An 11073-nucleotide genomic window follows, 5' to 3' on the forward strand; every position below is an offset into this window, starting at 1 on the left:
CACATTTTATATTAAGAGCTGTCAAGTCCCTTATTTCACCCTTCTGAGAATAAGAGGATAGAAATAATTTGCATTTATAATGTATGATTTTTAAAAAGCCTAACAATTCACTTATGTTTTTCTTTAATGAAAGGTTAGCGTATCAATTCTGGACAATAAAATATTTTACCATCGACTTTAAATATCAAATGCTCACAGGTCAGGTACATTACCAATTAGATATGAAGTAAGGCTCACTCTATATTCTCCCAGGAACCCCAGGCTAAGATCCACAAGGAGTTAGATACAGGTTAAAGTTTCAGCTGGTACTTATCAATAAGATGTAGCACAGGTTGGATGTGGAGTAAAACTCCCTTTAAGGGTGAACTGCCAGGAGTCTCACTATGAAAGAAGGCTTGGGTGGAACGGTAGCACAGTGGTTAGCACTGCTGCCCCACAGCACCAGGGACCCGGGTTCGATTCCCAGCTTGGGTCACTGTCTGTGCGGAGTTTGCACATTCTCCCTGTGTCTGTGTGGATTTCCTCCCACAGTCTGAAAGACATGCTGGTCAGGTGCATTGGCCATGCTAAATTCTCCCTCAGTATACCCGAACAGGCGCCGGAGTGTGGCAACTGGGGGATTTTCATAGTAACTTCACTACAGTGTTAACATAAGCCTACTTGTGACATTAATAAATATTTTTTTTAAACTACTTCAGGGGTGTGAGTGTCAAACTGAATTTGATTTCAGGCCACAGAAGGAAATACTGAAGAGGTGACCAACTAAAAGCTCGGTCAAAGATGTAGGATTGAAGAAGAATCTTAAAAGGAGGAAAGAGAAGTACAGGGAGGGGATGGTTAGGTTGGGGATCTCTGAAGTTAGGGGTCATGTAGCTGAAAACACTGCTGCCAATGTTGTAGCAGTTTAAATGGGGGAAGGCCAGAATTAGAAGAGTCAGATATTTTGGAGGCTAGCAATGTTGGGGGAGGTTATAGAGATAGAACGGTCACGGGGCAATTTGAATGATAGAATCATATAATAGATACAATGCAGAAGGAGGTCTTTTGGCCTGTTGCTCTCTGGAAGAGCAATTCACCTAGTGCCAGCCCAGCCACCAACACCCACCCCTCTGCCCTCCCCCGCACCTTCTTCCCATAGCCAGGTACATTTTTCCTCTTCATGTAATGATCCAATTCGTTTTTGAAAACCATCAGACAGTGCATTATAGATCCTAACCACTCACCGCCTGTTAAAATCATTTTTTATTCATTTTGCCATGGCTCCTTTTGTGAATTTTGGTGAGTCTGTGCCCTCTTGTTTTTGATCATTCCGCCGATAGGAATTTTCAAAGAAGTTTGAGAGCTTTAGAATGGCAAGAGACGATTGGGCACATTGGTGAACCACTGCGTTATTTTCTAATTCCTTTTGTAGGAAGTTGTCTGATTATTAGGGGTGGCACGGTGGCACAGTGGTTAACACTGCTGCCTCACAGCGCCAGGGACCCAGGTTTAATTCTGGCCTCGGGTGACTGTCTGGGCAGAGCTTACACATTCTCCCCGTGTCTGCGTGGGTTTCCTCCGGGTGTTCCAGTTTCCTCCCACAGTCCAAACACGTGCAGGTTAGGTGGATTGGCCATGCTAAATTGCCCCTGAGTGTCAGGGGGATTAGTGGGGTAAATACTTGAGGTTACGGGGATAGGGCCTAGGTGGCATTGTTGTTGGTGTAGGCTCGATGGGCCGAATGGCCTCCTTCTGCACTGTAGGGATTCTATGATTCTTATTGTCTTGTTTCCTCCATTTGTGTAATTTGAAACTAACTCGTGTAAAAGCTAAAATTATTCCTCTGCACAACATATTTGCACACTAACAACTGACACCAGCAAGGTCGGAACAAGAGATACTGGGATAAAAGTGTTCTCATTAAGTTGGGAGAGTTGGAACACACCATTTTGAGCTCCTAAGTCTTATCTTTCCCTTTTAATATACTTTGGAAGTAACGTCATTAGCTGTATAGAGACAATGAAGATATCATGAAATTGTGAATGATACTTATAAAGTCAAGTCTTCCTTTAAATGAAACTAGGAGGTACCTATGTGACATTATAAATTAGAACATCAGCCTCCCATTTCTGTGATGAGGGTTGGAGGGGCAGGTTGGGAGGAGTTTGAACATAACCCAGAATTATGAGATCATTGTCCCCTCTTTCCCTTCCTTCCTTGTGTGTAAATATTGCAACAGAAAACATTTCAAGCAACTTTGTCCCATTTTAGGTGAAAACACATGAAATGAGAGTGCTACAATGAAACACCAGCAAACAGCAAATTGGTAAGCTAACACCAGAAGGAATAGATCATTCAGCCCCTTGAACCCCTCTTCTCTTGGGTTTGGGAGTAAGATCATTGCCAAATCAGAGCAGGAAGTGCTTAATTGCTAGATGGGTCTGGCTGGAAGCCTTTAATAGCAGAATGGTAACAAAGAATGTAACTGCTTGCCATGTGTAGCAACACGGAATCAAAGATACTGCAGAAAGAAGAAGGCAATTCAGTCTACCAACATAAAACATTCTAACAAATGAATTAGGAGCAAGAGTAGGCCATTCTGCCCCCCCAGCCAGTTCTCCATAAGGTCTCCTCCAAAAGACCATGTTTGTGTTTCAAATTCCACATTCCCCACCTCCCCCCCCCCCCCATAAGCTATGCTCCCTTGCCTAACAAGAGTCTATCGACCTCCAACTTAGAAATACTCAATGATCCATCCATCTCCACTGCCTTCTGAGGCCGACAGTTCCAAAGTTGCACAAGTCTCTGAGAGTAAAAATTCTCCTCATCTCTAGTCTATAAGGACGACCTTTCATATTTAAACAGTGCTCCCTGGTTCTGGTCACACACACAAGAGGAAGCATCCTTTCCAAATCCACCTTGTCAAGAGCATTCAGGATTTTATATACTTCAATCAGGTCACCCCTCACTCTTCCAAACTTCAGTGAAAACAGCCCATTTATGCTAACTATTTGAGAGAGTCAGTCCAACTGCTTCATTCTTTCCCGAACCCCAGCAATCTCTATCTGTTTCAAATATTTACCCAATTCTCTTTTGAAGATTAATCTCTGCATTTACCACAATGGCAATTCCCATTGACAGCGGCGGGACCAGAGAATCCCACCGCTAGCAAACAATGCGCCACCTCCCGTCAGTGGGAAACACGCAGCTGGGAGGGCGGGGCTGGAGAATCTCTCCAAAATATGTTCCTCCTGACACCGCTTTTGTTAGTCACGTGTTTAATCAGTGCTCTCTGGTTGTTGGCAATGACCTCACCCAAGCCTGGCATTGAGGTGCTAATTCACTCAAGACCAGTTCCGTTGGGTGGGACATGTCCTTCTTATGCCCACCACCAGACACTTGGAGCAATTGTTCCAATTGGAATTCATTCATGACAGAAGATTCCCAGGAGGACAGTGGAAATCCTGAGGGAAATCTTCAAAGCATCCCCCGAAGAGGTCAACTGGTAGGAGATCCTGGTATGTATGTGTGTGTGTGTGTGACCAAAATGAAGAAGGTTCATTGGGGAAGGCGCCAAACACATTGAGAGACTTTGTCAGGGATGGGATTGAGAATCAGAGAGATGGGACAAGCCTTCAAATAACCCATCTTCCCAATTCTTCCAGCACCATCTGCCCCACATGTGGCAGAGTCGGCAGATGTGCAGACTTAGCAGCCATGGTAGAAGCTACGGGACAGGGGTTGGAGCAAGTCATCCTCGATCCCAAGTGACTGCCGAAGAAGGAGGATTATTAACCTTCCAACTACTGGATTCGGTTCCTCTTTATTCATTCTGTCTAAATAGTTCATGATTTTTTAAAAATTCAATACACTTAGAATGTACACACCGCAACCGAGTAAGTCCATTTCAACTTCCTTTACAGTGAAGGAGCCTCTCTAGTTCCCTCGGAGTGAGGAGAGATCTGATAGAGAGGATCAAACTCATGGAGGTTTGAAATGAGGAAACCAATTTGCCTCGACCAGCGACGAAGAGTGGACGCAGAGACCTCATTCTGCAATGCGATTCAGTTGCTCGGAGTTTAGCATTCCTCGTTTCGATTATAACCACGGGGAGGATGGGGGCTGGGGGGGCTGGTGGGGGGGGGGGGGGGGTTGTTAATATGTTGCCTGGGGCTGGAAGGGAGAAGTTTCAGTATTGAGGACAATCGCCAAGGTTTAGTGAGGATACTGGAGTGGCTCCTGTCGGATGGGTTCAGGGTGAATTGTGGAAGGGTTGCTTTGTTTTCGCCGACAGAAGGCACACACAATCTTGCGCTCATTTGACAACGCGTTAAATCCGCTCCCGGCACAAATCACCCTCCAATTCCGCCAAAACTTGCTCGATTCTCCAAGACTCTTGGTTCGTTTTGTCCCGGACTCTGTTGGGCACAAGACCAGCTCGACTGTGCTACCACCCAGTGGCGTTTCTCACCCATTTGGGATGGTGAAGACTCCTTCTAACAGTCGGCGCGGCCCTTACCAGTTAAGATACAAAACTGTTTTTTCCCCCAAAAAACCCCGGGAAGAAGAGGAGGAGGAGGGAACTGTCGGAGTGAGAAACAGGCACCCAGAGGAAGTTTGCTTGGCTGGTCCAATCCGTGTGCACTTGAAGAGTTGAATATCTGTTTGGCAAGCAGATTTTGCAGTTGCCAGTGGTTGGGGTATCTGTGGGCGCTTCTCTGTTCTGTATCATTGTTAAATAAACGAAATAACAGCAGCTTTGACATTTGCAAAAGGAATGACTTTTTTGCGGGGTGGGGGGAGGGGGGGGAGGGCAGTTAAGACCAGCCAGGCTTCTCAGTCCAGCCCCCTCTGTGCACACTTCCATGTCTTTGCTAAGAGTTTTCTGGGCGCTCCCAAGGAATGGGGTCGTTATTTTCTGGCGCTGTCGCGTTCTTCCTGTCCAGCCAGAAGTGTTGCACGTCGGGCGGGATGCACTGGGCTACGTCCCGGCAAATGATCACATCTTCCCGGCCAGAGATGGTGGACAGGGCTCGGAGAGGGGCCGCGGCGCTGTTAGCCATCGCCAGCCCCGAGCCAGCCTTCTTCTCGTCCAAAGTGGGGGCTACCGCCCCTTGCCCGTCCGCCCTCCCCCTCCTCGCCCTCCGGCAGCGGGCCAGCGGCCAGAGCCTCCTCAATCCCTCTTTGAAGTCTTCGGAGAGGGCCAGGAACACCAGCGGATTGACCGTGCAGTTGGCGAACAGGAGCACTTGGGCCAGGACCAGCAGGGCGACAGGGGGCATGGGGCTGTCCGTTTTTCTGTGCCTCGCCCAGATCCACGCCACCCAGTCGGGGAGCCACATGGCCGCGAAGGCGACACTCAGACCCCACAGCATGGTGGTGACCCTCCGAATTTCGTACCTGCGGTGCGGGGTCCCGTTCCTCCGGGGCTGGCTGAGCAGGAGGGCTTTGATGTAACAAGTCATGGCGAAGGTGATGGGGATCCCATAGGCTGCCAGCGGGTAGGCTACGCCGAAGACCTTCATGAAATTCGAGGCGTAAGGGGGAACCTCCCAGACGCAGGACGTTTCCCTGCCATTGCTCCTGGTGTTGGAGAAGAGGCAGTGAGGAATGGGCAGCAGAAGGGCGACCGACCAGACGGAGCACACCAGTGCCAGCACCCGTTGGCACCCGCACTGGAGGGACTTCTGAGGATCGCTCACATGTTTATAACGGGCGTGCCCCACCGCCGCCACGGTGAAGCTTTTGGCCGACAGGCACGCGTGCAGGAAGTAATCCGAGGACTTGCAGAGCAGCCAGCCGAATGACCAGCTCGACTTGGAGTAGGTGACGGCGCGGAGCGGCAGGCAGAGCAAAAGGATGAGGAGGTCGGCGCAGCTCCAGATGAGAATCAAGCCGTTAAGCAGGCTGCTCTTGCCCTGCCTGAAGTCGTGCACCAGCACCGCGGCCACCATCGCGTTGCCCACCGAACCCACCAGGCAGATGACCCCCAGGACGAGGGGCAGGGCGACCTTTAGCTCCTCTTCCTCCAGCAGCTGGAATCCTCCGGCATATTCCAACAAGTCGGCGGAGCCGTTCATAGTGCTGAATGGTAGCGAGCGAAGACCGGGGAGCTGTCCCGTTGGTGTGGTGCTGAATGAGGAGCTGGGAGAGCTGTCCACTTGTGGTTTTGAATGGTGGCGACCGAACCCCGGGGAGGTGTCCTCTTATTGTGGTGCTGAATTAGGAGCTGGGAGAGCTGTCCACTTGTTGTGGTGCTGAATGGTGGCAAGCGAACCCCGGGGTGGTGTCCTCTAGTTGTGGTGCTGAATGAGGAGCCCGGAGAGCTGTCCTCCTGGTGTGGTGCTGAATGAGGAGCCCGGGTAGCTGTCCTCTTATTGTGGTGCTGGATGAGGAGCCCGGGTAGCTGTCCTCTTATTGTGGTGCTGGATGAGGAGCCAGGGGAGCTGTCCACTTATTGTGCTGTTGAATGGTGGCCAGCGAAGCCCGGGGAGCTTTCCTCGTCTTGTGGTGCTGAATGAGGAGCCCGGAGAACTGTCCTCTTGGCGTGACGCTGATAGCGAGCGGAGCCCGGGGAGCTGTCCTCTTGGTGTGGTGCTGAAAGTGGAAAGTCAAAGCTTGCAGCAGAGGAGGGGAGGAAGGAAAGGCGGGGGGGGGGGGGGGGGGTGGCGGTGGTGGGTGAGGGGCGGGCGTGGGAGGTGGGTGTGGGGGAGGTGGGGGTGGAGGGGGGGTTAGAACAATGAAGACTCTTTTTATAATTAACTCAACAAGACAAGCACGTCCCCCCGAAAAGCTTCTGTCTGGTGCCGGGAAGAACGATATCTAACTCATTCCACAACCCGTTCTCGGACCCTGACGCTTTTAATCTTTGGAGGATTTAACTCATTGCGCACCAGAACTTCAAAGGTTACAAGTAATAATCCAGATTAGACCAAGACGCGCACAAGAAAACATACATATTCATACATCTTCCCGGGGCATGTTTCTGGCCCTAAATTATCCAAATTTACATTTTCAACCAAACTCACTGTTAACCATGTCGCTACTTCTCACCCTCCATTATTAGATAGAGCAGCTAAGGTCATAGACAGAAGAACCAGAAAGAAGTTGAGAAGTTTTTTAAAAATGGTAATGCCGTGAGCTGTGTTGGGAAGTGCTGCCTGGGAGGGTGACGGAAGCAGATTTATTAGTAACTTTCAAACGGCAATTGGATTTGTACATGAAAAAGAAAATTTGCAGAGTGAAAGAGGAGAGATGTGGAACTAATTTCGATGCTCTTTCAAAGAGCTAGCAAGACACGGTGGGCTAAGTGGCTACATTCTTCATTGTAAGATTCTAAAATTCAATGAAAGTGGTTTCCAGTGGCAAAGAGGAAGGAAAGGTTTGCATTTGCATGGCGCCTTTCATAAGTTCCGAGTGTTCCAAAGTGCTTTATAATCAATGAATCATGATTTGAAATGTCCTCATTGTTGTCATGTTGGAAAAAAACCCAGCCAAATTGCACACAACATGGACCCACAGACATCATTGTGATAATCACTAAATAATATCTTTCAATTTCATTGTTTGGGAGATAAATATTTGTCAGGGCATTGGAAGAACTCTCAGTTGCTCTGCAAAGTAGCCTCATGGGATCTTCTGCATTCACCCAGATAACGGATAGGGCTCAGTTTAACAACTCATCCACAAAACAGCACCTCTGACAGTGCAGCACTGCATCCTGTGCTAAAAGCGCATCAGCCTAAATTTCATAGAAAATGAATTATAGAATCATAGAATCCCTACAGTGCAGAAGGACGTGATTCAGCCCGTCAAGTCCGCATGGACTCTCTGACAGAGGATCCCACCCAGGCCCTTTCCTGTAACCCCAAGTATTTACCCTGTAAATTCCCCATAACCTACACATCTTTGGACACGAAGGGGCAATTTAACATGGCCAATTCACCCAACATGCACACCTTTGCACTTGGCACTCTTGAGTGAAATTTGAACTCATGACTTTCTGACTAAGAGGTGAATGTGTTCCCAACTGAAGGGCAGTTAGCTTGAATGGAAAAAAAAGCTGCTTTGAATGAAATCATCAACTCTAATCTTAGCTACAGTGCTATTTTGAAATGAGATATCGAAAACAGTTTGTAACAAAATAGATTTGTGGAGCTTCTGATTGCGAGGGATCATGTCTTTTTTACTTTTACATAAAATATGCTCAAATGCAAAGTTGAAGAAGAACACAATTGAAAAACATAAACTCATTGAATTTCTAGACATACTTGCATAAGGAGGAATTTACAGAATCCTGTGGTATAAATTCCAGGTGTTCAAACAATATAGAAATGGATTTTTACATATAAAAAACGGAAAACATTGGAAACAATTAACCATGTCTGGCAGCCTCTGTGGAGACAAAAAAGATGACCTTCTGCACATTCTGCCAGAACTATAGGGTGACATGGTGGCACAGTGGTTAGCACTGCTGGCTCACAGCGCCAGGAACCTAGGCTCAATTTGGCCTCAGGTAACTGTCTGAGTGGAGTTTGCACATTCTCCCCAGTCTGCGTGGGTTTCCTCTGGGTGCTCCGGTTTCCTCCCACACTCCAAAGATGTGCATGTCAGGAGGATTGGCCATGATAAATGGACCCTTTGGGTGGAATTTTATTGGCATGCCCGCCCACCCGAGGGTTCATGCAATATCACCCGAGGCCAACAGAGAATGCCATTCTTTGAGCCTCACCCACCCCCGGAGTTGGTGCGGGCATGCCAATAAAATTCTGGCCTTAGTGTCAGGGGCATTAGCAGGGTAAATACCTAGGGTTGCGGGGATAGGTCCTGGGTGGGATTGTTGCCAGTGCAGACTCGATGGGCCAAATGGGCTCCTTCTGCACTCTACGGATTCTATAAGTACCTCAGATTTTCAGGGTTTTCTTCAAGTTTAAAACATTTGTTTTGTTATTGTTTTAAAGAGGAATTTGCAACGTCACTCTAAAAATCAAAGTGGGGATATCTTCTGATTAAAAAAAACAAACATTTTCCATTTACAAATGATGCACAGAAAGGGGTAGTCACATCAGGTACTTGTGCAGCATTGCTCAGCTCTATCCCAACAGCCTTTTCTTCATGAAGACAGTGAGTGACTTTTCCGACAAAGCAACTAGTAATTATTCTGGAGGAGGAGTTGTTTTCCATTCTAGAACAAAGAACAAAGAAAATTACAGCACAGGAACAGGCCCTTCGGCCCTCCAAGCCTGCACTGACCATGCTGCCTACTGAACTAAAACCCTCTACCCTTCCAGGGACCATATCCCTCCATTCCCATCCTATTCATGTATTTGTCATGTATTTGCCCCTTAAAAGTCACTATCTTATCTTGATTAATAAGGGGATCAGGGGTTATGAGGAAAAGGCAGGAGAATGGGGATGAGAAAAATATCAGTCATGATTGAATGGCGGAGCAGACTCGATGGGCCGCGTGGCCTAACTCTGCTCCTATGTCTTATGGTTTTATGATCTTCTGGTATCTGCTTCCACTACCTCTCCCAGCAGTGAGTTCCAGGCACCAACCAAATCTACTCCAAATATTTCCAGCAAATCAATGCCTCAGTGGGTGAGGTGGGTCTGGCTGTACTGATTAAATGTGTGGATTCAGCGAGTGACCTCTAGCAGTCCCTTTGTATTAACTTGAGATGCCCCATCTCCACTCTATTAATTGAGAATTGATCTATTTTTGATTGAGCCAAATAGGTGCCTTTCCCTTGTGAATTGATGTGCATTCCATGAAGTCAATCATAACAGAATGAAGTGCCTGTGGAAGAAGGCGATTCAATAGTGACTTTCAAAAGGAATTGGTATAAGCTTGAAAGAAACATTTTGTGGCAGTGAGAAAGAGCAGGGCTATGGGATTAATTGGATAGATCTTTCAAGGAACTGACACAATCTGCTGTGTGATGCTATGATTTATGTGATAGCATTACATAGAGTCATAGAGTCATAGACGCTTACAGCATGGAAACAGGCCCTTCGGCCCAACTTGTCCATGCCACCCTTTTTTTTTAAACCCCTAAGCTAGTCCCAATTGCCCACATCTGGCCCATATCCTTCTATACCCATCTTACCGATGTAACTGTCTAAATGCTTTTTAAAAGACAAAATTGTACCCCCCTCTGCTACTACCTCTGGCAGCTTGTTCCAGACATTCACCACCCTCTTTGAAAAAATTGCCCCTCTGGACCCTTTTGTATCTTTCCCCTCTCACCTTAAACCTATGCCCTTGAGTTTTAGACTCCCCTACCTTTGGGAAAAGATATTGACTATCGAGCTGATCTATGCCCCTCATTATTTTATAGGCCTCTATAAGGTCATGCCTCAGCCTCCTACGCTCCAGAGAAAAAAGTCCCAGTCTATCCAGCATCTCCTTGTAACTCAAACTCATGAGTGGGAATGATTCACCCCAACCTGTTTTTACATTGCTCTCTCAAATTTCATTTCCAAATATAAATTTAAAAAGACATAGAAAAGCAAGCATCTGATACACTGTCACCCACTTTGCACTATTACACAGAATCAAGATCCATCTCCATGCATCAATTTCAATTACAACATAGCTGTTTTGCATCTATCTAAACACAATGGTTTCGTAACCCTTAACACTCTTGCCAAATAAAATATATCAATCTCAGTATCAGCATATTTCAATTGGATGCCAGGTCCAACAGTTTCCCCCACCACCACCCCTCCCCCCAAGATGTGCACAATTACTTTTGTGAAAGAAATGTAAGTCTGACTTCATAGGGGATCACAGAAGGATCAGGGTCAGGGTGATGATGTTGGGAATGGGAAGGATCCCAATGGGAATGGGAAACAGTGAAGCGTACAAGATGACAATGGCAATAAGGAGCACTGCCCCTTCACCAGGTGAGTGCATTCACTTGATGAAGGAGCAGTGCTCCGAAAGCTCATGCTACCAAATAAACCTGTTGGACTTTAACCTGGTGTTGTGAGACTACTTACTAGGAGTGAGATAAACTGTGATAACTGTCTCTTAACTGCCCTCTGAAATGATCCAGGAAGCTTTTCAGTTGTATCACACAGTTATGAAGA

General features: G+C 47.2%; 1 protein-coding gene across 1 annotated transcript; it reads right to left on the minus strand.

The window, feature by feature from the left end:
- Positions 1–4853: 4853 nt before the first annotated feature.
- On the minus strand, positions 4854–6059 carry LOC144480192 (G-protein coupled receptor 151-like). Its single transcript, XM_078199411.1, has one exon. It carries the CDS (start codon positions 6057–6059, stop codon positions 4854–4856), a length of 1206 nt encoding a protein of 401 aa, XP_078055537.1.
- Positions 6060–11073: the final 5014 nt, after the last annotated feature.

The sequence above is a fragment of the Mustelus asterias genome, chromosome 1 (genome assembly GCF_964213995.1).
Source record: "Mustelus asterias chromosome 1, sMusAst1.hap1.1, whole genome shotgun sequence".
NCBI classification, from domain to species: domain Eukaryota; kingdom Metazoa; phylum Chordata; class Chondrichthyes; order Carcharhiniformes; family Triakidae; genus Mustelus; species Mustelus asterias.